General features: G+C 42.6%; 1 protein-coding gene across 12 annotated transcripts in view; it reads left to right on the forward strand.

The window, feature by feature from the left end:
- Positions 1-27,875, forward strand: part of kcnab2a (potassium voltage-gated channel subfamily A regulatory beta subunit 2a) — a 140,231-nt gene that overhangs the window by 92,902 nt on the left and 19,454 nt on the right. For all 12 annotated transcript variants that reach the window (XR_006758071.1, XM_045691718.1, XM_045691715.1 and 9 more), the window contains 3 exons: positions 23,730-23,773; positions 24,141-24,178; positions 24,464-24,543. Coding sequence is in view for 11 of the 12 variants with exons in the window: in XM_045691718.1 (XP_045547674.1) it covers positions 23,730-23,773; positions 24,141-24,178; positions 24,464-24,543 (162 nt within the window). In the remaining variant the exon portion in view is untranslated. The remainder of the gene's footprint in view (positions 1-23,729; positions 23,774-24,140; positions 24,179-24,463; positions 24,544-27,875) is intronic.

A 27,875-nucleotide genomic window follows, 5' to 3' on the forward strand; every position in this document is an offset into this window, starting at 1 on the left:
AATTAGTCACTAATTAGTAACTAACTCCCCAAACCTGGTTGTCTACGGCTTAATTTAAATGAAGAAAAAAAAACCTGCAAACACTGCCCTCCATGGAATGAGTCTGACACCCCTGCCATAGGCACAGACCATAGTCACTGTAGACCTGATACAGAGAATGTGAGTAATGATGTTAGGATAGACTTAATTACTGGTGTCCAACTAGACTCTCGGGTGAAAGTGCAGTATGGAAGATCAAAACCTGGATATCTGATGGTGATTTAACGAAAATGGGGCTATGGTATATAGATAATATATGTTTACTGGTATCAGATTGCATACAGGAAGAAGCAGGGTTTCATGCTGAGTTTTTTTTTTCCTCCCTTGACTGCTCCTTATCTTTTGCATAATTATTCATAGATTACATGCCATCCTCTAAATGTTGTATGTATATGATTGATGTGAATTGGAATTGCTCAGACATATTTGAGTTGATGGATATGCGTAACACAGCACAAATCATTCATATTGTTATGTTTCTGGTCTGTTCTGTATTTGGCAGTGAGCAGTATATGAAAATCAGGCTTGTCGGTACAATTATTCTTCAAACAGCTCCTTACTCTAAAATATCATGTGCTGCCTTCTAAAGCTTTAATAGTTTGGGATTGATGGTAGTTGTTCTCTTAAACGATTATAACCTAATTTTCTCCCGGCAACCAATATTAATAATTATTCTGTGCACAGTGGACTGCAGCCTGAACCTCTCAGTAAAGATCAGAGTCCAGAAGGGTAGCATCACCAGCAACTCTCTGTTTTAGTGGTTTGAATAAGATGTAAAAATATTCTCAACTTATCAACTGAGTTCCAAACACTCCATTAGTTCTGTTCTGTTAGGCTGTATTTAAGACTCAAAAAGGAAGCTGAGCTGGGTTTCTATTAAAACAGAACAGAGCCACGAATGGACCTATTTAGTACAAATGTCTACTGTGTTCTTTAAAAAAAAAAATGACGGCAAGCTATTCACATTTTAAAGGTGATATTTACTTGCATAAACACATGGCAAATGGTTTGTGTGAGGTGAATAATTAGTCATTACAGCTTCTTCATATAGGCTGACAGTACTTGGAAAGCTGGGGGGGTGGTTGTCAAATGAAATGTCTTAAACCCACAGTCTAGGCTAAATGTCTATGGCTTCCTTTAGTTAAATTGATCTGGGATTGATCTGCATTGCCAGTGAAAGAGCATCCCTTTTGCATTGCTGCAACACTCAGATAAACTGCAGATGTTTGCAGGTACAGGAGGAGTCTTTGTTAAGCTCAGTGTTTCAAGATATTCTTATTTACCAATCCTCAACTTCCACTCTAGCTGCTTCTGAATATCAGTACACTGTTTTGCAGTTGCTTTCACTGCAATTAAGATGGGAGGGTGCACTGAAAACTTATATGAACGGGCCAGATGTTGAATGGACCCGGTTTTCAAAGTCTGAATGTGCAGGAGCAGCGCTCTTATCTGATATGCTGGCGGCTGCTTAGTCATGTCGACCAACACCATGATAATCGGGTTGAAAGGCCAAGTCAAAAACGTGATTTTCCTGTGTTTTATAAATATATCCACACTAAGGTTGGAATAATAATGTGCAGTTGTGAAAATTATGCTAATTCCCTTTTAGTGTAAGAGCTATTTTGGTGGGATGGAGTTTTGGCCATCCATGGTGACATCACCATGCAGTAAATGAGTTAATAGACCAATAAGAAAGAGTTCCAAACCTCTGCCAATAACAGCTCATTTTCAGTTTGCCCCTCCCTACTCAGACCACTCCCAGACAGTCCTAGCTAAATTCTTGCTTGAGAAATTGCCATTTTCTAAGAAGCTATTTTTTTGTTTGTTTTAAATTAAATGGTCAAAAATAATAACAGTAAGGTAATTGTTACCCAGAAATGATATTGAGATTTAAAAACAATTGCCCGGCTGCATTGGACCTTTAATGATATTAAATGAGTGGACATGGGCTCAGCTCAAGGCAATTTTTTTTTGTGTGTGTGTGCGCGCACGTGTTGAGCATTTCCCGGCTCTGAAGTGTGTGTGTGTGTGTGTAGCGTAGTGTTAGCCCTGTGCCTGGGAGGGTGAAGGCTGGGCTACTCTGTGCTCTTGTCAGTGTGCATTTCCCTGACGTGCCCCTTGACGTAAACTCTCCAGTGCTACAGAGCAGAGAACTGGGCCACTACACTCTCCAATTTCACATTTCAGCACAGGACCCAATGTAAATGGGAGACCCCTCGCTCTGTGTTACAACATAGAATGGCAGGCGTATGGGTCACACTGCAGCTAATTTCAATTCCGTTTTATTTGTGTTTTCCTTCTGCAAAATCATCTCACAGAGGATCAAACAGAGCCTCACTCCTCAAACTCCTCAAAGAAACACAAGCTTTCCAAGCATAATGAAATGTTTCTTCTCATTAAGCACAGAACCCATGGACTCAGTCTGTAGTCCTCTCTAGTGGGTATTTCTCTAGACTTGAATGTGTAATGTGGGGGAAAGACAGGTGTGCTGATGGAGAACCAGGCCAGGTGAAATTAAACCATAAAGATGGAGGAAGAACAGCTTTATACCATTGTCCGGCTAACATGTGCTTGACGAGACCAGGAAGTCCCCGGGAGAGATTTAGGAAAAACCTTGGAGATATTGCTGCCTGCTCAGTATGACAGGAGAAGGATGTTCGCCTATAGACCTCCTAGTAATGGCCGTGGTACACTGGCCGTAGGCTTTTCTTTTTTTGTCTGCCTGCACATGATAGAACTTTCCATGTTCAGTTGAGGGTAGAGGATATCATGTCCATCACTTTGATGGAATGAACAAGTCAATGATGGCATAATGGGTGAACTAGCAGCTATTTTGAGTGTACCCATGTCAGGAAGTAAAAGAAGGAAGTGTACCCTTCAATCTGTGATTTGATGAGTTAACTCAACAGACATTTCCAAAAATACATTCCATTGCATGAGCCACATCAGTTAGAATCATTTTAATTAACATTCCAAAATACCATGGACATTTGTGTCACAATACCAGGTGAGGAGAATGTCTTCCATGTAACGCACAGCGTTGAGATTGCCTGCAATGACGACAAACTCAGTCCGATGATGCTGTGACACACCGCCCCAGACCATGACGGACCCTCCACCTCCAAATCGATCCTGCTCCGGAGTACAGGCCTCGGTGTAACGTTCATTCCTTCGACGATAAACACGAATCCGACCATCACCCCTGGTGAGACAAAACCGCGACTCGTCAGTGAAGAGCACTTTTTGCCAGTCCTGTCTGGTCCAGCGACGGTGGGTTTGTGCCCATAGGTGACGTTGTTGCCGGTGATGTCTGGTGAGGACCTGCCTTGCAACAGGCCTACAAGCCCTCAGTCCAGCCTCTCTCAGCCTATTGTGGACAGTCTGAGCACTGATGGAGGGATTGTGCGTTCCTGGTGTAACTCGGGCAGTTGTTGTTGCCATTCTGTACCTGTCCCGCAGGTGTGATGTTCGGATGTACCGATCCTGTGCAGGTGTTGTTAAATGTGGTCTGCTACTGCGAGCATGATCAGCTGTCTGTCCTGTCTCCCTGTAGCGATGTCTTAGGTGTCTCACAGTACGGACATTGCAATTTATTGCCCTGGCCACATCTGCAGTCCTCATGCCTCCTTGCAGCATGCCTAAGGCACGTTCACACAGATGAGCAGGGACCCTGGGCATCTTTCTTTTGGTGTTTTTCAGAATCAGTAGAAAGGCCTCTTTAGTGTCCTGAGTTTTCATAACTGTGACCTTAATTGCCTACCATCTGTAAGCTGTTAGTGTCTTAAGGACCGTTGTGCATGTTCATAAAAAATGTTATGGTTCATTGAACAAGCATGGGAAACAGTGTTTAAACCCTTTACAATGAATATCTGTGAAGTTATTTGGATTTTTGTGAATTATCTTTGAAAGACAGGGTCCTGAAAAGGGACGTTTCTTTTTTTGATGAGTTCCTGTCACCTAGCTAGCTAGAGAGAGTACTCAGCATTGAGTGTGTGAACTGGCGTTGTTAGCATCTCTGCCTTTTAGTTTCATATGGATTGATTTGAGACGGGTACAGCCAGCAAGCAGACGCTAGCTAGCTAACTTTCATGCACATTTCGAACTTCATAAATACTGATTCTACCGGCACAGAACACCTTAGCTAGATGTAGAATTAGCTAGTGAAGACTTGCTCATGGGAAAAAATCAATATTAGCTACAGGTTTAAGGTTTTTGGTAAGATTAACTCATCCTCTTTTGAGGATGAACGGTGGTTCAGTGGACGGTGTCACCTTTGGTAACATTTTCTAATGTTAAGACTGCATATTGTTGCCAAACTTTATTTTTAGCTATCCCATGACTGTTTGCGACTTATCAGACAGACCTGATCTGACGTGATACAATGGAGTGTACCCATGAGTTTATCAGTCAAATTGCCATGGTTAGATGCTTCAAAGCCTATTCTATTCATTCTATTTCTATGGACCTCCCTCTCCTCCCCTGCCCACAAGGCCAAGCAAAGCATCCAAGTGTTCAGAGCAACAAGGTTCACCAGAGTCTGAGCTCCCCCCCCCCCCACTATTACCCAGCCTGTGTCTCATCCTCCTACTCCCAATGGCTTTAGTCAGGACTGAATTAACACAAAATGGCTTACGATTATGTAAAGCAGCCCGTCTCCGCTTCTCAGGGAAACGGTAGAATATCCGACTGGCTGGCAGGGCAGGTAGGGAGTCCATCCTATAAGATCTAGAGGCCCTCTTTTCTCAGCCCTGCTTCATCTGTTTGTCTCTTTTTTCTCAACCCAGCTTCATCTGTTTCTTTTTTCTCAACCCAGCTTCATCTGTTTCTCTCTCTTTTCTCAACCCAGCTTCATCTGTTTCTCTCTCTCTTTCTTCTCAGCCCAGCTTCATCTGTTTCTCTCTCTTTTCTCAGCCCAGCTTCATCTGTTTCTCTCTCTTTTCTCAGCCCAGCTTCATCTGTTTCTCTCTCTTTTCTCAGCCCAGCTTCATCTGTTTCTCTCTCTTTTCTCAGCCCAGCTTCATCTGTTTCTCTCTCTCTTTCTTCTCAGCCCAGCTTCATCTGTTTCTCTCTCTCTCTTTCTTCTCAGCCCAGCTTCATCTGTTTCTCTCTCTTTTCTCAGCCCAGCTTCATCTGTTTCTCTCTCTTTCTTCTCAGCCCAGCTTCATTTGTTTCTCTCTTTTCTCAGCCCAGCTTCATCTGTTTCTCTCTCTCTTTCTTCTCAGCCCAGCTTCATTTGTTTCTCTCTCTTTTCTCAGCCCAGCTTCATCTGTTTCTCTCTCTCTTTCTTCTCAGCCCAGCTTCATTTGTTTCTCTCTCTTTTCGCAGCCCAGCTTCTTTTGTTTCTCTCTCTCTTTCTTCTCAGCCCAGCTTCATTTGTTTCTCTCTCTTTTCGCAGCCCAGCTTCATCTGTTTCTCTCTCTCTTTCTTCTCAGCCCAGCTTCATTTGTTTCTCTCTCTTTTCGCAGCCCAGCTTCTTTTGTTTCTCTCGCTCTACTCTGGCCACCATCCCCTGGAGGCTGGGCTTAGAACAGCCCAATGAACAGCAAAGAGGCTGGGACTGAATATCCACAGCCAGACAATGGACCGTTCATTATGTGTTTAAACTCTTGAGTTGACTTTAAGTGGAGGTTATTTGAAGCTGTTTTCTGAAATACAATAAGGTATTTGTGACTTGGGTTTGAATAAGCAGTAGAGGCTTGTCCCTGGTTTTACATCTTTTACTGCAGTGACCATGTAAATGTGAGGAGGAGCTGACTCACTTTACCCTGCAGGATATAGTTAAAGAGTAATTGGCTGCCAGGAATTAGGACTGCTGATGGGCTCTGGACACCCAGTGTTATAGTTGTAAAGTTGAAACTGAATCAGTGCCCAGTATAACTAACGGGCAGAGTCTGTGTGTGAACTAAGCAGATGGTGTTTAAATCAAACTGCTGTGTTCAGGTGTGAGCTAGCTATCAGAGATGGAGACACAACACCACCCTGCTCCCACCTACCTATAAAACTGATTCAGCAGTCCATCTGCATTGGCTGTTTTACTTTAAAGTCTTGTCATTTTTAGACTGTACCTGAGCAGATGGCAGTGTGGTATTTGTGACAAAAGGAGTGGGTGTGTGTGATTTGGGTGTCCTAACATAAGGACTTCATATTGCACTCCGAGAGGCTCTCCATGGGCTTTACTCCTACTTCAAATCTGTCTCTTTAGAGAGGAACACAGAGCAGGATACTTAGGCCTATTGTACTGTGGCCACTCTACTCCAGTACAAACACTGATAGGACTGTATACTGCAGCAGCCTCAGCTACATACATAGCCACTTACTGTAAACACTAGCCTGTCTTTAATGCACAAGAAAATAACACTTGGCATCTGTTTGCTAGGGGCATGTTAGGGTGAATTGCCAAACCGTAGAATAGTCAATTTATTGATGTGTGTGTGTGTGTGTGTGTGTGGGGTATATGCATATAGATTGTGTTTGTGTCTGAGTAAGTGCACTGTGTGGATGTGTGTGAGAGATGTGCACTGATGGGAGCATGTTTAGTTGAATGGGGAGAGAGCTGTTTTCTCCTTGCCTGACTGATACAGTTTAATTAGAGCCTGTGCTGCTCTGAGCTGCGTGTTTCTTCGTTAGCAGCATTCTGCACTCATCTCATCCTCTCTCTAAGCGTGTTATTGTATTTCTTAAACACACTGGAAATGGATGTATTAATCCATCCTGCTATGTGCTGCAAGGAATAGACATATAGCTTTCATATCCGTCAGCAAATCGTGTCCTTCACATGCCAATCGCCTTTTTGCTTTCAAATATGTTTGGAGACATTTATGTTGACTATTTGCATCCTGTTTCTTAGGCTACATCCCACTAAAGCACATCTGTATATGTGTCAATATCTGAGCTGATGAAGGAAACAAAGCTAGAATGATGTCATGTTTTCCACATTGTGTGACTGAACTGTTTGGAAAGACCATCTATGTTGGATGATATGTACAGTACAGCGGCTTACATTTGTAAATTATTAGTGACATTATTATATTTTTTGAGGATAGTGTGTCAGTTATGTTGACAATTATTTGGTGTTACTCTCTGTAACATGCCTTTAAACCGTCCATGTGACATGATTAGTGTTAAATGAATTGGTGCAGAATGGTTTAATAATATAGCATACCATGGGAAGTTACTTAGAGGCTTTATTTAATCACGGGAAACGGAATGTAAAGGACAATGGACTGTAAATAGCACATTAAAGGCCCAGTGCCGTAGAAATGATGGTTTATATCATATTGTACAACATCTGATTTAACTTACACTGTAAAAGTGTGCAACATGTTTGTGTTATTTCCTGATAGTTGCAGGTTGAAAATACAATATACATAGGACATTCTAATCCGCAGGTTTTGCATGGGTGGAAATTTGGCTTGCCTGGTAACATCACCAGGCGGTTTAAGTTAATATACGGTAGGGCTGGGCGGTATACTGTACTTTATTGGGTTTTACTTCACCCCCTGTAACGGTATTTCAATGTTTGGTTTGTTAAATGTGATGCACAACTCCAGCACTTGTAATGTCTGTTTTTATAGTTTACTCTGTTTGCTACTTGAGTCGTCTTTCTCCCTCCTGCTGCATGCCACTTCCCACACCAAGCCATGTCCCTTGTCACTCAACTAAAGAGCAGAATAGGCTTGACCACAGTCACTTGCACTTTCTTGCTGTTCACACTGCAGTCTGCATGGTCAGATACAAGATGTTGGTGACAATGATGCTGCTCTCTATAAGCGTCCTATAATTCTACTATTAGTTTGTGTAGCTTACTGTCTGCAAACTACTATCTACCTCCCAAGAGTTTTTAGTGGTTATCGTGACTGCTGTATAGACTGAGTATACAAAACATTAAGAAACACCTGCTCTTTCCATGACATAGACTGACCAGGTGAATCCAGGTGAAAGCTATTATCCCTTATTGATGTCACTTCTAAATCCAATTCAATCAGTGTAGATGGGGGGGAGGGGCAGGTTAAAGAAGGATTTTAATCCTTGAGACAATTGAGACATATATTCTGTATGTATGCCATTCAGAGGGTAAGACAAAAGATTGAAGTGCCTTTGAACGGGGTATGGTAGTAGGTGCCAAGTGTACCGGTTTGTGTCAGGAACTGCAACACTGCTACTGTAGGTTTGTCAGTGTGTATCAAGAACGGTCCACCACCCAAGAACATCCAGCCAGCTTGACACAACTGTGGGAAGCATTGGATTCAACATGGGCCAACATCCCTGTGGAACGCTTTCGACACCTTGTGGAGTCCATGACCCGACACATTGAGGCTGTTCTGAGGGATAAAAGGGAGTGCAACTCAATATTAGGAAGGTGTTCCTAATGTTTGGTATATTCCACTCCAGGACAAGAAAAACAACAAGCTGGCACTTAACGAACTGTACGAGGCTATAAACAAGCAGGAAACCATGATTTTAATTCTGCGTCATTAAGACACGTGATGCCCAACTTCCACTAGGGGCGAAAGTCCTAGACCACTGTTACTCTACCCACAAGCAAGCATACAAGGCCCTCCCTCGTCAAACCCTTCGGCAAATCATATCATGATTCTGTACTCCTGCTCCCGGTCAACAAGCAGAAGATCAAACAGGAAGTAACCGTGACACACTCAGTAGAGAAATGGTTCTCCATACTAGAGGCTATGCTGCAGGACTGCTTTGCTAACGCTGACTGGAATATGTACCAGGACTCCGCTGATACAGTAGCATCGACAGGCTAATCACCTCCACCGGCTTCATTAGGAAATGCATTGCCGACATTGTCCCCACAGTAAAGGTTAGCTGCTTCCCCAATCAAAAGCCCTGTATTAACACTGAGATTGGTGCTAAGCTAAAGGACAGGGCTGTCGCAGCCAACCCTGAGGCTATGACTGAAGACACAAACAAGTTCAAGAAGTCCCACTTGGACCTCCACAGAGCCATCAAACAATCAAAAGGACAATATAGGAACAAGGTGGAATCCTATTACACAGCCTCCGAGTGGCAGGGGCTATAGTCCATTTACGGACTCCAAAGTCCCAGCTCTGATCTTCCCAACGATGCCTCCCTACAAGAAGAACTCAATGCATTTTATGCATGCTAAGACAAAAACAACACCGAACCGTGCATGAGGGCCCCCCGCCGACCCAGGGATCTTGGTTGTCTCGCTCTCCAAGGCCAACGTAAGGTTTTTAATCCGGTCAACACTCGCTAGGCCGCAGGGACGGACGGTATTCCAAGGTGCGGTCTCAGAGTATGTGCCAAACAGCTGGCATGCATATTCACAGTCATTTTTAACCTGTCCCTGTCTGTAACTCCCACATGTCTCAAGCTGACCACCATTCCTGTTCCCAAGAACTCTAAGGCTACCTGCCACAATGACTACCTTGCTTTGAAAGGCTTGTTATGGCACACATCAACTCCATAATACCAGACAACCTAGACCAGGGATGGGCAACTGGCGCCCCCCCCTCCCTTTTTTGAAGGCCTTCAGATCAATTTCCCCCCCCACCAAAAAAAAATGTATATCCAAGAAAGGAGAGTGATGGAGTGCTGCCTCCACATACACCCGACCTCAACCCAATTGAGATGGTTTGGGATGAGTGGGACCGCAGAGTGAAGGAAATGCAGCCAACAAGTTCTCAGCATATGTGGGGAACTCCTTCAAGACTGTTGGAAAAGTATTCCTGCTGTAGCTGGTTGAGAGAATGCCAAGAGTGTGCAAAGCTGTCATCAAGACAAAGGGTGGCTACTTTGAAGAATCTCAAATATTAAAATATATTTTGATATAACACTTTAGGTTACTACATGATTCCATATGTGTTATTTCATAGTTTAGATGTCTTCACTATTATCCTACAATGTAAAAATATGGAAAAACCCTTGAATGAGTAGGCGAGTCCACTTGTGTGTGTGTGTGTGTGTGTGTGTGTGTGTGTGTGTGTGTGTGTGTGTGTGTGTGTAAAATTGTGTTTATTTTAACTCAGTCAATTCCAACAGTAAGTTGAGACCCTATTTGATATTGAGATAAAAACTGCATTGGGCCTTTAAAGTATACAGTATATTAGATGATGCATGGTTATCCGTGTTATGAATCTTTTAGTTCTACTCTACTGTAAATAGTGTCATATGGCACTAAATGATGCAGTGTGGTAATGATCTGTGATCTAGTGATTAAGCTTTTTTGCACCAGTTTTCTTAAGCGTATACAGTTAATCCCATGGATGATCCACCCCTCTCCTGCCTAGGGAAACTGATCCATTTCCACCCCTATGGGCACTTAACTCAGCCTCTTGAAGTGCCCAGCCTCAGGCAAAAAACAGATCCAGCCTCGGGAATGGAAAGCCTTCTGTGCCTGCAATCTGTTCATTTCCATGTACATGTACCCATCACTACTACATCAGGACGATAGAGACGGGGGCGTATAGGTTTGCATTCAGACCCAGGGTGCATTCTCAGGTAGTGTGCTGCTGCTGCTTTTAGGCTTGATGTAGGTGGTGTACTCAGTGCTCATACAGGCTGAATTGATATTACATAAACACACATACAGTACAAGTCAAAAGTTTGGACACACCTACTCATTCAAGGGTTTTTCTTTATTTTACTATTTTCTACATTGTAGAATAATAGTGAAAACATCACAACTATGAAATAACACATATGGAGTCATGTAGTAACCCAAAAAAGTCGCACAAAAAAAAAGTCAACAAATCAAAATATATCTTATATTTGAGATTCTTCAAAGTAGCCACCCTTTGCCTTGATGAAAGCTTTGCACACTGATGGCATTCTCTCAACCAGCTTCACCAGGAATGCTTTTCAATTAACAGGTGTGCTTTATTAAAATTTCATTTGTGGAATTTCTTTCCTTAACCTCTATGGGCTAGGTGGGACGCTAGCGTGCCACCCGTGGTGCACTCCATCAACAGCAGGTGCATTTCAAGAGCGGCAAATTTGAATCCAAATAAATGTCAAAATTCAAATTTTTCAAACATACAACTATTTTACACCCTTTGAAAGATAAACATCTCCTTAATCTAACCACGTTTTACGATTTCAAAAAGGTTTTACGGCGAAAGCATAAATTTAGAGTATGTTAGGACAGTACATTTACAAGAGTTGTGTGTAATGTTTTGTCAATTCAAAGACAGGGTCACCAAAACCATAAAACCAGCTAAAATGATGCACTAACCTTTTACAATCTCCATCAGATGACACTCCTAGGACATTATGTTAGACAATGCATGCATTTTTAGTTCTATCAAGTTCATATTTATATCCAAAAACAGCGTTTTACTATGGCATTGATGTTGAGGAAATCGTTTCCCTCCAATAACCGGCAGTCAAGTCAGCGTCACAAATTAAATAATTAAAATTAGAAAACATTGGTAAAATATTATATTGTCATTTAAAGAATTATAGATTTACATCTCTTGAACGCAATCAACTTGCCAGATTTAAAAATAACCTTACTGGGAAATCACACTTTGCAATAATCTGAGCACTGCGCCCAGAAAAATACGCGTTGCGATACAGACTAGACGTCATGTTGGGGAGATCTAAAATCGAAAATACTATGTAAATAATCCATTACCTTTGATTCTCTTCATCAGATGTCACTTCCAGGTATCACAGGTCCATAACGAATGTAGTTTTGTTCAAAAAAGCTCATCATTTATGTCCAAAAATCTCCGTCTTGTTAGCACATGATCTAAGCCAGCCGGACTTCTCGTCATGAACGAGGGGAAAAAATATATTTACGTTCGTTCAAACATGTCAAACGTTGTATAGCATAAATCATTAGGGCCTTTTTTAACCAGAACATGAATAATATTCAAGGTGGACGAATGCATACTCTTTTATAACGTATTGGAACGAGGGTACCCAACATGAACTCGCGCGCCAGGTGTCTAATGGGCCATCATCGTTCCATGGCTCTTGTTCGGTCAGATCTCCCTCCAGAAGACTCAAAACACTTTGTAAAGGCTGGTGACATCTAGTGGAAGCAATAGGAAGTGCCAAAATATTCCTCAGCCCCTGTGTTTTTCAATGGGATAGGTTTAAAGGTAATACAACACATCAGGTATCCACTTCCTGTCAGAAAATGTCTCAGGGTTTTGCCTGCCAAATGAGTTCTGTTATACTCACAGACACCATTCAAACAGTTTTAGAAAATTTAGGGTGTTTTCTATCCATATGTAATAAGTATATGCATATTCTAGTTACTGGGTAGGAGTGGTAACCAGATTAAATCGGGTATGTTTTTTTTATCCAGCCGTGTCAATACTGCCCCCTAGCCCTAACAGGTTAATGCGTTTGAGCCAGTCAGTTGTGTTGTGACAAGGTAAGGGTGGTATACAGAAGATGGCCCTATTTGGTAAAAGACCAAGTCCATATTATGGCAAGAACAGCTCAAATAAGCAAAGAGAAACGACAGAGGAGACTGTGTGAATCAGGCCTTCATGGTCAAATTTCTGCAAAAAAACACTACTAAAGGACACCAATAAGAAGAAGAGACTTGTTTGGGCCAAGAAACACGAGTAATGGACATTAGACAGGTAAATCTGTCCTTTGGTCTGATGAGTCAAAATCTGAGATTTTTGGTTCCAACCGCCGTGTCTTTGTGAGACACCGAGTAGGTGAACGGATGATCTCCGCATGTGTGGTTCCCACCATTAAGCTTGGAGGAGGTGTGGGGGTGCTTTGCTGGTGACACTGTCGGTGATTTATTTAGAATTTAAGGCACATTTAACCAGCATTCTGCAGCGATACGCCATCCCATCTGGTTTGCGCTTAGTGTGACTATCATTTGTTTTTCAACAGGACAATGACCCAAAACACCTCCAGGCTGTGTAAGGGCTATTTGACCAAGAAGGAGAGTGATGGAGTGCTGGATCAGATAACCTGGCCTCCACAATCACCCGACCTCAGCCCAATTGAGATGGTTTGGGATGAGTTGGACCGCAGAGTGAAGGAAAAGCAGCCAACAAGTGCTGAGCATATGTGGGAACTCCTTTAAGACTGTTGGAAAAGCTGGTTGAGAGAATGCCAAGCGTGTGCAAAGCTATCATCAAGGGAAAGGGTGGCTACATTGAGTAATCTAAAATATATTTTGATTTGTTTAACACTTTTGTTTTGGTTGCTACATACTTCCGTATGTGTTATTTCATAGTTTTGATGTCTTCACTATTATTATACAATGTAGAAAATAGTAAAAATAAAAACCCTTGAATGAGTAGGTGTGTCAATATATATATCCTATCTACAGTGCCTTGAGGAAGTATTCACCCCCTTGGCATTTTTCCTATTTTGTTGCCTTACAACCTGGAATTAAAATAGATTTTTGGGGGGGTTTGTATAATTTGATTTACACAACATGCCCACCACTTTGAAGATGCTAAACATTTCTTGTTTGTTTCACAATAAAAAAATAAGACAAAAAAAACTGAACTTGAGCTTGCATAACTATTCACCCCCCCCAAAGTCAATACTTCATAGAGCCACCTTTTGCAGCAATTACAGCTGCAAGTCTCTTGGGATATGTCTCTATAAGCTTGGCACATCTAGCCACTGGAATGTTTGCCCATTCTTCAAGGCAAAACTGCTCCAGCTCCTTCAAGTTGGATGGGTTCCGCTGGTATACAGCAATCTTTAAATCATACCACAGATTCTCAATTGGATTGAGGTCTGGGCTTTGACTAGGCCATTCCAAGACATATAAATGTTTCCCCTTAAACCACTCGAGTGTTGCTTTAGCAGTATGCTTAGGGTCATTGTCCTGCTGGAAGGTGAACCTCCTTCCCATTCTCAAATCTCTGGAAAAGTGAAACAGGTTTCCCTCAAGAATTTCCCTGTATTTACCGCCATCCATCGTTCCTTCAATTCTGACCAGTTTCCAAGTCCCTGCCAATGAAAAACATCCTCACAGCAGGATGCTGCCACTACCATGCTTCACTGTGGGATGGTGTTCTCGGGGTTTGTGCCATACATAGCATTTTCCTTGATGGCCAGAAAGCTCAATTTTAGTCTCATCTGACCAGAGTACCTTCTTCCTTATTTGGGGAGTCTCGCACATGCCTTTTGGCAAACACCAAACATGTTTGCTTATTTTTTTCTTGAAGCAATGGCTTTTTTTATGGCCACTCTTCTTTAAAGCCCACCTCTGCGGAGTGTACGGCTTAAAGTGGTCCTATGGACAGATACTCCAATCTCCACTGTGGAGCTTTGCAGCTCCTTCAGGGTTATCTTTGTCTCTTTGATGCCTCTCTGATTAATGCCCTCCTTGCCTGGTCTGTGAGTTTTGGTGGGCGGCCCTCTATTGGCAGGCTTGTTATGGTGCCATATTCTTTCCATTTTTTTATAATGGATTTAATGGTGCTCCGTGGGATGTTTCGGATATTTTTTTATAACCCAACCCTGATCTGTACTTCTCCACAACTTGTGTATATGTACTGAGATCATGTGACAGATCATGTGACACTTAGATTGCACACAGGTGGACTTTATTTAACTAATTATGTGACTTCTGAAGGTTACTGGTTGCACCAGATCTTATTAAGGGGCTTCATAGCAAAGGGCGTGAATATATATGCACGCACCACTTTTCCTATTATTATTATTTTTTTAATTTCTTTTTTACTTTTTTTTACTATTTTTTTTTTCACTTCACCAGTGTGGACTATTTTGTGTATGTCCATTACATGAAATCCAAATAAAAATCCATTTAAATTACAGGTTGTAATGCAACAAAATAGGAAAAACACCAAAGGGGTGGATACTTTTGCAAGGCACTATTTCTCCTCCTAATATTGTACAATCTGTGTGTTGCTTCATTGGCCTGGGTTATTATTTGTTTGAATTCAAGTCTTGATTGATCTCAGTTTGTCAGTGTCAGAGTAGCCACTCATTTCATTCATTTGTTTGGTATTACAAAAGATTCGGCTAATGTCTTCTGTCGTGTAAATTACGTAGAATTGCATGAAATGCATTTTTTAAAAGGCCGATTCTTGAGGGGGATGCCCTGATTTTTTTTTTTTTAAATCTGCAGAAATCCTAAAAACGCTTTTGCTCAACTTTTCTTTTTTTTTTAACAATGCACCGGGTCCTATGATTTCTTAATCCGGCCCTGCATGAGGCCACTAGTACAAATGGCCCAGAGGCTCTGACTCTGGGCCATTTGTTAGATATCCAGTTAAATAACTCTCACACAGTCAGTGGTCATTGAGTCCACTCATAATGTGTTGAGGCTGCTCATGCTCCTGACTGTAGTGTAATGCAGTGTGCGTTGGTAGTCCATAATTGAAGAGGGTAAGAGATGTAGGTGACCTTACTCTTCCTGTCTGTGTCCAGGGAGGCGTAGCAGCAAACTGACCCCAAATCAAACCAGCCTGCTACAGTACTGCTACCAGATTCCTGCAGGGGAGGGCATAGAGGTCAATGATAGCCCAGGGCCAACATGCAGTATCAACAGCCAGCCTGATAAAATATTTTGCACTACACAGAACTGATAAAGGGATGTATCGTCTCTAGGTGAACAATGACAGAGACCAGACTGGGTGTCTGATCTGTCGGTTACTTTTTGTGAAGGACCTAACTGCACTTGTAGTTGAACAACACTGTGATTCTGGAATAACAATTTATGGCGATTGTTGTGACTGTAGTCCAGAAGCATGCTTCCCAATTTATCTGGGCTAACAGCTTTACTGTACATCTCATTTCTGAGCAGGTTGCACGGAGTGTGTGTGAAGGCCATGTGCACCGTTCTTTTAATCTTATTAAGCATTTGCGTTTTGATGTATAATACCTCAAGCCATGACAACAGTCCTCACCCAATCATTTCATCGACAACCTGATTCAGTGTCTACAGGTGAAAAACAACATTGGCTACTGTAGGCCCAAACATTAGAGAATGTTTTCCGTTATGAACGGTCGAAACAAGACCTTCCTTCAAATACATCAAGACTGCTTTTTAAATGTTTAATCAGAGTTCTCAGCTGTTTGTTTGATCCTTATCTCTTTTTAAAATGTGGTGCAACCATTGCCCCATGGTCCATTCTAGTGAAGGCAATTAAAACGTGGTTGATTGTAGATCAGTAGAAGTGGTGGGTCTGAGGGGAGCGGAGTTAACCTTAGCCCAGTATTAGACCTCAAATTAATTATTTCATTAATAAGACGAGCTCTGATCGTATCCCATAGCAAATGTGTTCAGGATAACTCACGGTCCAATGATTGTATCTGCTAGACACCATGTGTCCCGCGTCGCAAGCTATATCCATAATCGGTAGACTGTTCTGATTGGGAAGTTGTCGTTTGCTTTGCCGAGCAGTGAACAAGAATCTGTTAAATCCAGTGTTTAGATGCTACCCCCTCCTCCCCATATCAACATCTAATATGGATGACAATGTTTTGTTCTCGCATGGCGTGCACACGTTTCCACTACTTCCCGTCTGGCAGCACTGTGCCCGTATTGCAAAACTGATTAGCTAGACAAACAGGTGTGAAACAGACCGGTGGGCTCGCAAAGCAAAAACACAACATGGAATCCATGTTTGGTTTTGATATGGAGGGGTTCCACAGATAGATCAAATTGTATTGGTCACATACATGTTTAGCAGATGTTATTGTTAGTGTAGCGAAATGCTTGTGCTTCTACTTCCGACAGTACAGCAATATCTAACAAGTAATATCTAACAATTTCACAACAAATACCTAATACTCACATCTAAGTAAAGGAATAGAATTAAGAATATATAAATATATGGACGAGCAATGTGTTCCATTTATTAAAGTGGCCAATGAGTTAAAGTCTGTATGTTGGCAGCAGCCTCTCTGTGCTAGTGATGGCTATTTAATTGTGATGGCCTTGCGATAGAAGCTGTTTTCAGTCTCGGTCCCAGCTTTGATGCACCTGCACTGACCTTGCCTTCTGGATAGTTGGGTGAACAGGCAGTGGCTCGGGTGGTTGTTGTCCTTGATGATCTTTTTGGCCTTCCTGTGACAGATGCTGTAGGTGTCCTGAAGGGCAGGTAGTTTGCAGACCGCATCACCCTCTGGAATGCCCTGCAGTTGTGGGCGTTGCAGTTGCCGTACCAGGCGGTGATACAGCCCGACAGGATGCTCTCAGTTGTTCATCTGTAAAAGTTTGTGAGGGTTTTAGGTGAAAAGCCACATTTCTTCAGCCTCCTGAGTTTTCCACTGCTGTCCCGTTGATGTGGGGATATATAATTGTTTTTATTATTATTTGTGTGTGTGTGTGTATATATATATATATATATATATATATATATATATTATAAGTATAAAAGATTCAAAAAAGTTCAAGTTCTTCCACAGCAATCTCAACAAACCATTTCTGTATGGACCTCACTTTTTGCATGGGGGCATTGTCATACTGAAACAGGAAAGGGCCTTCCCCAAACTGTTAACAAAAAGTTAGAAGCACAGAATGTCATTGTATGCTGTAGAGTTAGGATTTCCCTTCACTGAAACTAATGGGCCTAGCCCGAACCATGAAAAACAGCCCCAGACCATTATTCCTCCTTCACCAAACTTTATAGTTGGCACTATGTATTCGGGCAGGTAGGCTGCTCGGCCATGGAAACACATTTCATGAAGCTCCTGACTAGAGGTCGACCGATTAATCGGTATGGCCGATTTTAATTAGGGCCGATTTCAAGTTTTCATAACAATCGGTATTTTTGGCCACCGATTTGCTGATTTTTATTTTAAATTTTTTGAATATATAATTTTTTATATATATATATATATTTTACACCTTTATTTAACTAGGTAAGTCAGATTAAGAACACATTCTTATTTTCAATGACGGCCTAGGAACGGGGGTTAACTGCCTTGTTCAGGGGGGATTCGTTTTTGCAACCTTCCGGTTACGAGTCGAACGCTCTAACCACCTGCCGTACATTGCACTCCACGAGGAGCCTGCATGGCAGGCTGACTACCTGTTACGTGAGGGCAGCAAGAAGCCAAGGTAAGTTGCTAGCTAGCATTAAACTTATCTAATAAAAAACTATCAATCTTGACATAATCACTAGTTAACTACACATGGTTGATGATATTACTAGTTTATCTAACGTGTCCTGCGTTGCATATAATCGATGCAGTGCCTGTTCATTTCTCATCGAATCACAGCCTACTTAGACAAACGGGTGTTGATTTAACAAGCGCATTTACGAAAAAAGCACTGTCGTTGCACCAATGTACCTAACCATAAACATCAATGCCTTTCTTTAAAATCAATACACAAGTATATATTTGTAAACCTGCATATTTAGTTAATATTGCCTGCTAACATGAATTTGTGTCACTTCTCTTGCATTCCGTGCAAGCAGTCAGGGTATATACAGCAGTTTGGGCTGGTTGGCTCATTTCGAACTGTGTGAAGTCCATTTATTCCTAACAAAGGCCGTAATTAATTTGCCAGAATTGAGCATAATTATGACATAACATTGAAGGTTGTGCAATGTAACAGGAATATTTAGACTTAGGGATGCCACCCGTTAGATAAAATACGGAACAGTTCCGTATTTCACTGAAATAGTAAACGTTTCGTTTTCGAAATGATAGTTTCCGGATTCAACCATATTAATGACCAAAGGCTCGTATTTCTGTGTTATTATCTTATAATTAAGTCTATGATTTGATAGAGCAGTCTGACTGAGCGATGGTAGGCAGCAGCAGGCTCGTAAGCATTCATTCAAACAGCACCTTCGTGCGTTTGCCAGCAGCTCTTAGCAATTCTTCAAGCATTGCGTTGTTTATGACTTCAAGCCTATCAACCCCCGAGATTAGGCTGGTGTAACCCATGTGAAATGGCTAGCTAGTTAGCGGGTGCGCGCTAATAGTGTTTCAAACGTCACTCGCTCTGAGACTTGGAAGTGGTTGTTCCCCTTGCTCTACATGGGTAACGCTGCTTCGAGGGTGGCTGTTGTCGATGTGTTCCTGGTTCGAGCCCAGGTAGGAGCGAGGAGAGGGACGGAAGCTATACTGTTACACTGGCAATACTAAAGTGCCTATAAGAACATCCAATAGTCAAAGGTACAGTGGGGGGAAAAAGTATTTGATCCCTTGCTGATTTTGTATGTTTGCCCACTTACAAAGAAATGATCAGTCTATAATTTTAATGGTAGGTTTATATGAACAGTGAGAGACAGAATAACAACAACAAAAAATCCAGAAAAACGTATGTCAAAAATGTTATAAAATTATTTCAATTTTAATAAGTATTTGAAATAAGTATTTGACCCCTCTGCAAAACATGACTTAGTACTTGGTGGCAAAACCCTTGTTGGCAATCACAGAGGTCAGACGTTTCTTGTAGTTGGCCACCAGGTTTGCACACATCTCAGGAGGGATTTTGTCCCACTCCTCTTTGCAGATCTTCTCCAAGTCATTAAGGTTTCGAGGCTGACATTTGGCAACTCGAACCTTCAGCTCCCTCCATAGATGTTCTATGGGATTAAGGTCTGGAGACTGGCTAGGCCACTCCAGGACCTTAATGTGCTTCTTCTTGAGCTACTCCTTTGTTGCCTTGGCTGCGTGTTTTGGGTCATTGTCATGCTGGAATACCCATCCACGACCCATTTTCAATGCCCTGGCTGAGGGAAGGAGGTTCTCACCCAAGATTTGACAGTACATGGCCCCGTCAAATGATGCGGTGAAGTTGTCCTGTCCCCTTAGCAGAAAAACACCCCCAAAGCATAATGTTTCCACCTCCATGTTTGACGGTGGAGATGGTGTTCTTGGGGTCATAGGCAGTATTCCTCCTCCTCCAAACACGGCGAGTTGAGTTGATGCCAAAGAGCTCAATTTTGGTCTCATCTAACCACAACACTTTCACCAGTTGTCCTCTGAATCATTCAGATGTTCATTGGCCATCTTCAGACGGGCATGTATATGTGCTTTCTTGAGCAGGGGGACCTTGCGGGCGCTGCAGGATTTCAGTCCTTCACGGCTTAGTGTGTTACCAATTGTTTTCTTGGTGACAATGGTCCCAGCTGCCTTGAGATCATTGACAAGATCCTCCCGTGTAGTTCTGGGCTGATTCCTCACCGTTCTCATGATCATTGCAACCCCACGAGGTGAGATCTTGCATGGAGCCCCAGGCTGAGGGATATTGACAGTTCTTTTGTGTTTCTTCCATTTGCGAATAATCGCACCAAATGTTGTCACCTTCTCACCAAGCTGCTTGGCGATGGTCTTGTAGCCCATTCCAGCCTCTTTGGTCTTGGCCATGGTGGAGAGTTTGGAATCTGATTGATTGATTGCTTCTGTGGACATGTGTCTTTTTTGGCGATGGTCTTGTAGCCCATTCCAGCCTTTTTGACATGCGTTTTTCTGGATTTCTTTGTTGTTATTCTGTCTCTCACTGTTCATATAAACCTACCATTAAAATTATAGACTGATCATTTCTTTATCAGTGGGCAAACATACAAAATCAGCAGGGGATCAAATACTTTTTCCCCCCACTGTATATGAAATACAAATGGTATAGAGAGAAATAGTCCTATAATTCCTATAATTACTACAACCTAAAACTTCTTACCTGGGAATATTGAAGACTCATGTTAAAAGGAACCACCAGCTTTCATATGTTCTCATGTTCTGAGAAAGGAACTTAAACGTTAGCTTTTTTACATGGCACATTTACTTTCTTCTCCAACACTGTTTTTGCATTATTTAAACCAAATTGAACATGTTTCAGTATTTATTTGAGGCTAAATAGATTTTATTGATGTATTATATTAAGTTAAAATAAGTGTTCATTCAGTATTGTTGTAATTGTCATTATTACAAAAAAAAAAGTAAAACATTGTCAGAATAATCGATATCGGCTTTTTTTGGGGTCCTCCAATAATCGGTGTCGGCGTTGAAAAATCATAATCGGTCGAACTCTACGCCTGACGTTGTTTCTACAGGCAGTTTTGAACTTTGTAGTGAGTGTTGCAACCTTGGAAATACGATTTTCTACGCACTTTAGCACTCGGCAGTCCCGTTCTGTGAGCTTGTGTGGCCTACCACTTGGCTGCTGAGCTGTTGTTGCTCCTAGACGTTTCCATTTCACAATAACAGCACTTACAGTTGACCAGGGCAGCTCTAGCAGGGCAGAAATTTGACTAACTGACTTGTTGGAAAGGTGGTATCCTATGACGATGCCATGTTGAAAGTCACTGAGCTCTTCTGTAAGGCCATTCTACTGACAATGTTTGTCTATGGAGATTGCATGTCTGTGTGCTTAATTTTATACACCTGACAGCAACGTGTGGCTGAAATAGCCGAATCCACTAATTTGAAGGCTTGTCCACATACTTTTGTGTATCTATTTATCTTTATCTATTTTTATCACAGGTATTCGTGCCTGAATTTACAGTTAGTGTAGTTTGCCTCGTTAGACACAAACGTTAGCTAGCTAGCAAGCAAACAATCTGATACATCATTAATGTTCCCCTGAGTTATACTGCTTTCATCGCCTGTATGTCTTCATCTGTCAATTTGTTCTTAATTTAGCAAACTTATCGGTGGCACCTTTTGCAAGTTTCCTGTTCTATCTTCCCGCCATTGTTTTGAAAAGGCAACTTCCATTTTTATTTGCTGGAAAATCCAGAAATTGCCTTTCATAAGGTGGACCAGACTGTGTGTCTGTGTACTGTATTGCACCAAATATTATTGTTTATACTTACAAGATGCTGGAGTCTCTGCACTAACAATGGGAATCAATGGCTGCAAAGGCAGGCGGGAGGAAGCGGGAACATTCTAGCCAATGAGATGGCAGATTCGGGTGTGAAGAACAGACACAACTAAGGTATAAAATCTATTTTTGCAAAGTTGGTGCTATGTCACGCACGTCCACTTACATTAGTACATTTGTTACAACCTTAGCGTTCCGAAACTTCTATTCGATTATATAGGCCACACGTAGCAAGTTGGCAATTACATTTCATTTTGGACCAAATTCCATACTCTCATTGACCTCCGTCCAAAAAATCCCCACGTCCATGCTTTATTTTCACACAGGTCGGAGCCTTCCCACTTCGGCTCTTCCTCTCTTAGTGCACTGGACTTGCAGATAACACATGGTAAGATATCATGAAAGAGACCCTAAAGAACCTGACATTTGAGGAGAGAATCCTCTTGATCTGGACTGCATATGCTTGTTAAGAGCTGAAATTATGGTGCTGGTTTATTTTGAATCTCAGTCCACATGTAAAGTGGGCTTTTTGGATCCCCTTGCTTTTTCAGAGCAACATAAATGGATTGTTTTGTTCTTAGTCACCACAGCAATGTAGAAAACCTACATGGCTTCACAAGACACCCACACACTCATAATCCTAACACACACACACACACACACACACACACACACACACACACAGCTATGGCTACACTCTCATACATAAACACAGTAAGTGCGAAAATGTATATTCCAATAATAACCACATGCACACAATCATACTCCTACAAAATTAGACAGACATACCTACACTCTTCCTCCCACAACAGCCATTACATCATTCCATATCCCACTCATCTTACTTACCTCCAGCAGAATGCAACTCGAGGTTCTCTATGGTTTTTAGTTGGTATGGTTCATTGTGTTTTGAGCTTATGTCACCGGCTTTAAGGATCTCATATTTGGATTGGATTCTTCATATTGAGAGCTTAGGAAGGAAGGAACAAGGTACATTGTGTACCCCATAGAAATACATGAAATGGTTCTACTTATTTCTGTGGTGTACCCGTTATGACAAGTGCAGCACTAAAGGTTGTAGCCTAGCACCGCCTCAAATCGTCCTCTGTGGTTCACTGTTCTGTGTTGCCTTGACAATGTTTTTGAAGTTATTGGCCATGACAAAGCTGCCCTGGTGAAGTTATATTAGCCTGTTAAATGCACCGTACAGAAAGCTATGCAACCTTGAGGCTTTCGATCTTTTGAATACTGCCTAAATTAATAATTGAATGTGCTTGAAATGTTGATGGAGAAAAGAAATATGCTTTTTGTGACCCTGAATTTCTAATACTAGAATAAGCCTGTTACCTACTGCAGGTTTTCCCAGTGTATTCTCTTTCTTTTACCTGTGACTTTTTAGGCTGAAAGGTAAAAGAGAACTTAGCCAAACCTGTATGTCTGTCAGCGGTGGAGTCTGTCTGAGCTGTGATTTTTCTAGGGACTGGGAATTGCTATAGGGGTTCCAGCTGGAGTCGAAGCTTGTGATTGGCTATAGGGGATTGAGGCGTGGGCCTAGGCTTCCTGGTGTGAACTGAGATATTCCACAGGATGTCATGCTGAGCCAGATTAACACACACTTCCTTTGTCAGCCCTCCTGTGGAATCTCTATCCACACATGGCCGCGCTCACACACACACGCACATAGGCACACAGTCTTACTGTCAGGCATCCGTGTTCCTGGTGGGCATCTTTGAGCCTCCATCTGCATCCAGAGTACAGAGAGACTAAATGTTTTTTCGTGAGCTGTCATGGTTGTTACAACCTCCCAGTTGTCTGTCAGTGGAGACACAGATACCTTCATTTTCATGAAGCATGGAACTACTTTAAACAAAGCTTGACTGTATAAAAAAACCTCCAGCACTAAAAAGCACAGCATCAGTATCAGCACCATATTAAGGATAATGTTTTCTCTGTATTCTGACAGAAACCTTGGGAAGTCGGGCCTGAGGGTGTCCTGCCTTGGACTAGGTGAGTGTGAGAGGGGGTGGGTGGTGGTGGAGGGTCTAGGAGACAAAAATGTGTTAGAGGTGACCCAGACTGCTGCTGTTTTCACTACAAATACACAAAGTGAACCACAGAGGGAATTTATTTCACACCAAATAATTTTCCTAGCGGATATCTTGGAGAGTGAAGATATGCCAGAAATGCCAGCTGAGACCTCCATCTGTTGACTAACACTGTTATGGCAAACTGTGCCAAAGCCTCATCTCTTCTAAGTATAATTAAAAAGCTACAGTAATCGGTGTGTGGCATCACTGCCTCTTCAACACTGCTCTCTCTATGTATCTCTAGTCTGATAGACGACTAACACAGTCTCCCTGTCGTCTCTCTGTAGGAACATGGGTGACGTTCGGAGGGCAGATAACGGATGAGGTGAGAGCAGATGGATTGTGTTTTTTCTGTTATTCTATCAGTCAGTCAACAGTCCACTGCTGCTCAGGAAGACTTCGAACAGACACTGCTTACACTCCAAACATATTGACACAGAGAGCCAGAGAAGCAACGCGCGCGCCATAGCACGGAAGCGTGCGGTTACAACCACATACATGCAGCCCGGGTTTTAATAGTTGAAAACACTTAAGCACCGATCAGTGATCTCTCGACCCCCCCCCCCCTCCTCTTTCTTTCCTCTCCCTCGCTCCACTCTCCGGCCAACAGATGGCGGAGCAGCTGTTGTGTCTGGCCTACGAGAACGGCATCAATCTGTTTGACACAGCAGAGGTCTACGCCGCAGGGAAGTGAGTATCATCCAGCCTGTCCACATCACATCTTCATGCAGACATCACTTAGATATCAATGACTGCTGAATCACAGGATCATACCACACAAGGCCACATAGCCAAGCAAAGCATAGGCTAACACATGTACTGTAGTGTGTTTGAATGAGCGCTGACCTAACAGGTGGCAATGAATGTATGAGTGTGTTAATTAACGAGATGGGGGACTCATCTAAATGATATGGTGTAGACTCACATCTAGTACCAATGAAGCTGGTGCTGGGCTCCAGTCCTTCCAGTGTGGTCGTGATGAGGGAGTCTCCCAGGCCATCACACATCTTTAGAGATCTCATTAAATTTGATTAAACCTCTGGTTCGGTGGATCTGAGGCCCAGAGGCTCAGATGAAACGCTCACTGATGCACTTACCATGAGTCTGTGCGCCTCGGCGGCCTCCCGTGTAGGTAGTTGGCAGGCATGTTTGCAAATACAAGGCCGTACAATTTAATCCACACGTGCCTTGGATAAGCCTGCAAAACTGTTTACATAAACATGAGTGATTAATTGCTCTGTAGCCTTGAGCTCCAGACCTGGGGGGAGAAACACCTAATTTATAACATTCATCTTACTGAGTTCTAGTGGTATTTTTGATGAGAGGTCAAGGGTCGATTTTTCATGATGGCTTGAATACCAGTAGAACCCGAACAGTGATATTTTGCCAACTCTAACCTTTTGTAGGGCTTCATAACATCTCAGACAGCTGTATACACCGTCCTGGATGAATGGATCTTTGTTGTGAGTAAGGATGAACTCCTTTCCAACAGTACCTCAGATTAACAGACTCTAACTTCTCTAAATCCTCCCCAAGGAAATACTGGTCTCTCATTGTGGCAATATGGTCAGGCATATTTCCCAAGGTGTTAATATTATGTAAAAGACTGAAGAAAGAAAATAACAAATTGTTAATGGCTTTATCATTTTGAATTATTGCTGAGTGTTCATCTGAAATGTCGGTTATTTTTCGTTCATTGACCAACGTCAGATCCGTTTTAATTCCATCGTTTTTTTAGTAATTATTTTAGCTCAAATGCGCACATTGCGCTGCAGTTTCTCTAGAGATAAATCAGATCGCACCCGAACTGTGCGATGTATTTGGGAGTTGTAGTTTCCAGCAGGCCAGTGTCCTACATAGTTTCTTTGACTCCTGCTACATAAGAGACAGAAGAATGCGCGATCAATAGAGAGCAGTTGCTTTGCAAGGAATATTTACCAGAAAATACACTATCTAAGTTATTGATAGTTGGTATTCAGCAGTTATAAATGTATGCCTTGTTTACTTTGAAGAACTACTAAAATAGTGTATTTTGTCAGACACCATAGGCAGTAGCTCTATAGAGATGAGATGGTGACTTGGAATGAAGTAATAGTCATCAAATGAAACAAATGTAATATACACAACAAGTGCAACGTTGTATTAAGTAAAATAATGTGAATAAATGATGGTTAATAAGTGAGCAGTAATGGGCGGTCACTACCATCATGGGACTTGTATTAATTGTTTTATTCTGTATTACAACATTCAACCCACATAATGCATAGTGCATTTCATGTTTTTTTTTTTCATTATCGAAACTGAAATTGAAAATTGTGAATGCTTTTTAATAATCTATCCGAAACAGACCCAACCTCAAAAAGCGCTAATCACTCAGCACTATTTAGAATATTTACCTACATGTGGCTTCTGTAGCTGAGCTGTGGAAAGGAGACATATCAAACTGCAACATAAGGTACTGGTGGCAGACTTGTAGAACAAGGGAAATACAGTTGACCTTCACCATCATCATTCCACACAATGGTGACATTAGAACTGGCAGATCAACAGAGTGACAGATCTGTGTGCCATGCAAATGGACCTGACAGTCTGTCAGAACCCTGCATGTCTTCTTTGGGTGCTAATCCTGACAGCCTATAGCCTACTGCAAACTGCAGCACTGAGAGGCTTTACACGAGGTGCAGCACACAAACCAGAAGAGAGGGACATCAATGCAGACAGAGGAGCACATATTTACCACCTTTCACACGGTCTCTGTGAAGCACCAGCTCTGGTAAGATGAGCACCTCGTCAGTCAAACTCAGTAAAGTGGATTGAGTCGAGATGTGTGGATAATTATGAGTTAGTGGCCTCACTGTTGATGTTGCCACAAAGTCAACATTTTGGTTTTGTAGAGTGGATAGAGAGCAGGAGAGAGGCTCCCAACTGCAGCCCCGCTACAGCTAAAGGCCTGGTTCTGTGGGTTAGTACAGGCCGCTACAGCTAAAGGCCTGGTTCTGTGGGTTAGTACAGGCCGCTACAGCTAAAGGCCTGGTTCTGTGGGTTAGTACAGGCCGCTACAGCTAAAGGCCTGGTTCTGTGGGTTAGTACAGGCCGCTACAGCTAAAGGCCTGGTTCTGTGGGTTAGTACAGGCCGCTACAGCTAAAGGCCTGGTTCTGTGGGTTAGTACAGGCCGCTACAGCTAAAGGCCTGGTTCTGTGGGTTAGTACAGGCCGCTACAGCTAAAGGCCTGGTTCTGTGGGTTAGTACAGGCCGCTACAGCTAAAGGCCTGGTTCTGTGGGTTAGTACAGGCCGCTACAGCTAAAGGCCTGGTTCTGTGGGTTAGTACAGGCCGCTACAGCTAAAGGCCTGGTTCTGTGGGTTAGTACAGGCGGCTACAGCTAAAGGCCTGGTTCTGTGGGTTAGTACAGGCGGCTACAGCTAAAGGCCTGGTTCTGTGGGTTAGTACAGGCCGCTACAGCTAAAGGCCTGGTTCTGTGGGTTAGTACAGGCCGCTACAGCTAAAGGCCTGGTTCTGTGGGTTAGTACAGGCCGCTACAGCTAAAGGCCTGGTTCTGTGGGTTAGTACAGGCCGCTACAGCTAAAGGCCTGGTTCTGTGGGTTAGTACAGGCCGCTACAGCTAAAGGCCTGGTTCTGTGGGTTAGTACAGGCCGCTACAGCTAAAGGCCTGGTTCTGTGGGTTAGTACAGGCCGCTACAGCTAAAGGCCTGGTTCTGTGGGTTAGTACAGGCGGCTACAACTAAAGGCCTGGTTCTGTGGGTTAGTACAGGCCGCTACAGCTAAAGGCCTGGTTCTGTGGGTTAGTACAGGCCGCTACAGCTAAAGGCCTGGTTCTGTGGGTTAGTACAGGCGGCTACAGCTAAAGGCCTGGTTCTGTGGGTTAGTACATGTGTGTTTGTTCCCTGGCACTATGACCAAGTCACTGAAACATATTGACAGGGAAACACTGTACAGTACATCGACTGACAGCTAGCGTATTGACCAACACACGCTTACAAACACACTGTAGTGTAGGTGTA

This window comes from Salmo salar, chromosome ssa12 (assembly GCF_905237065.1).
Source record: "Salmo salar chromosome ssa12, Ssal_v3.1, whole genome shotgun sequence".
In the NCBI taxonomy this organism is placed as follows: Eukaryota; Metazoa; Chordata; class Actinopteri; order Salmoniformes; family Salmonidae; genus Salmo; species Salmo salar.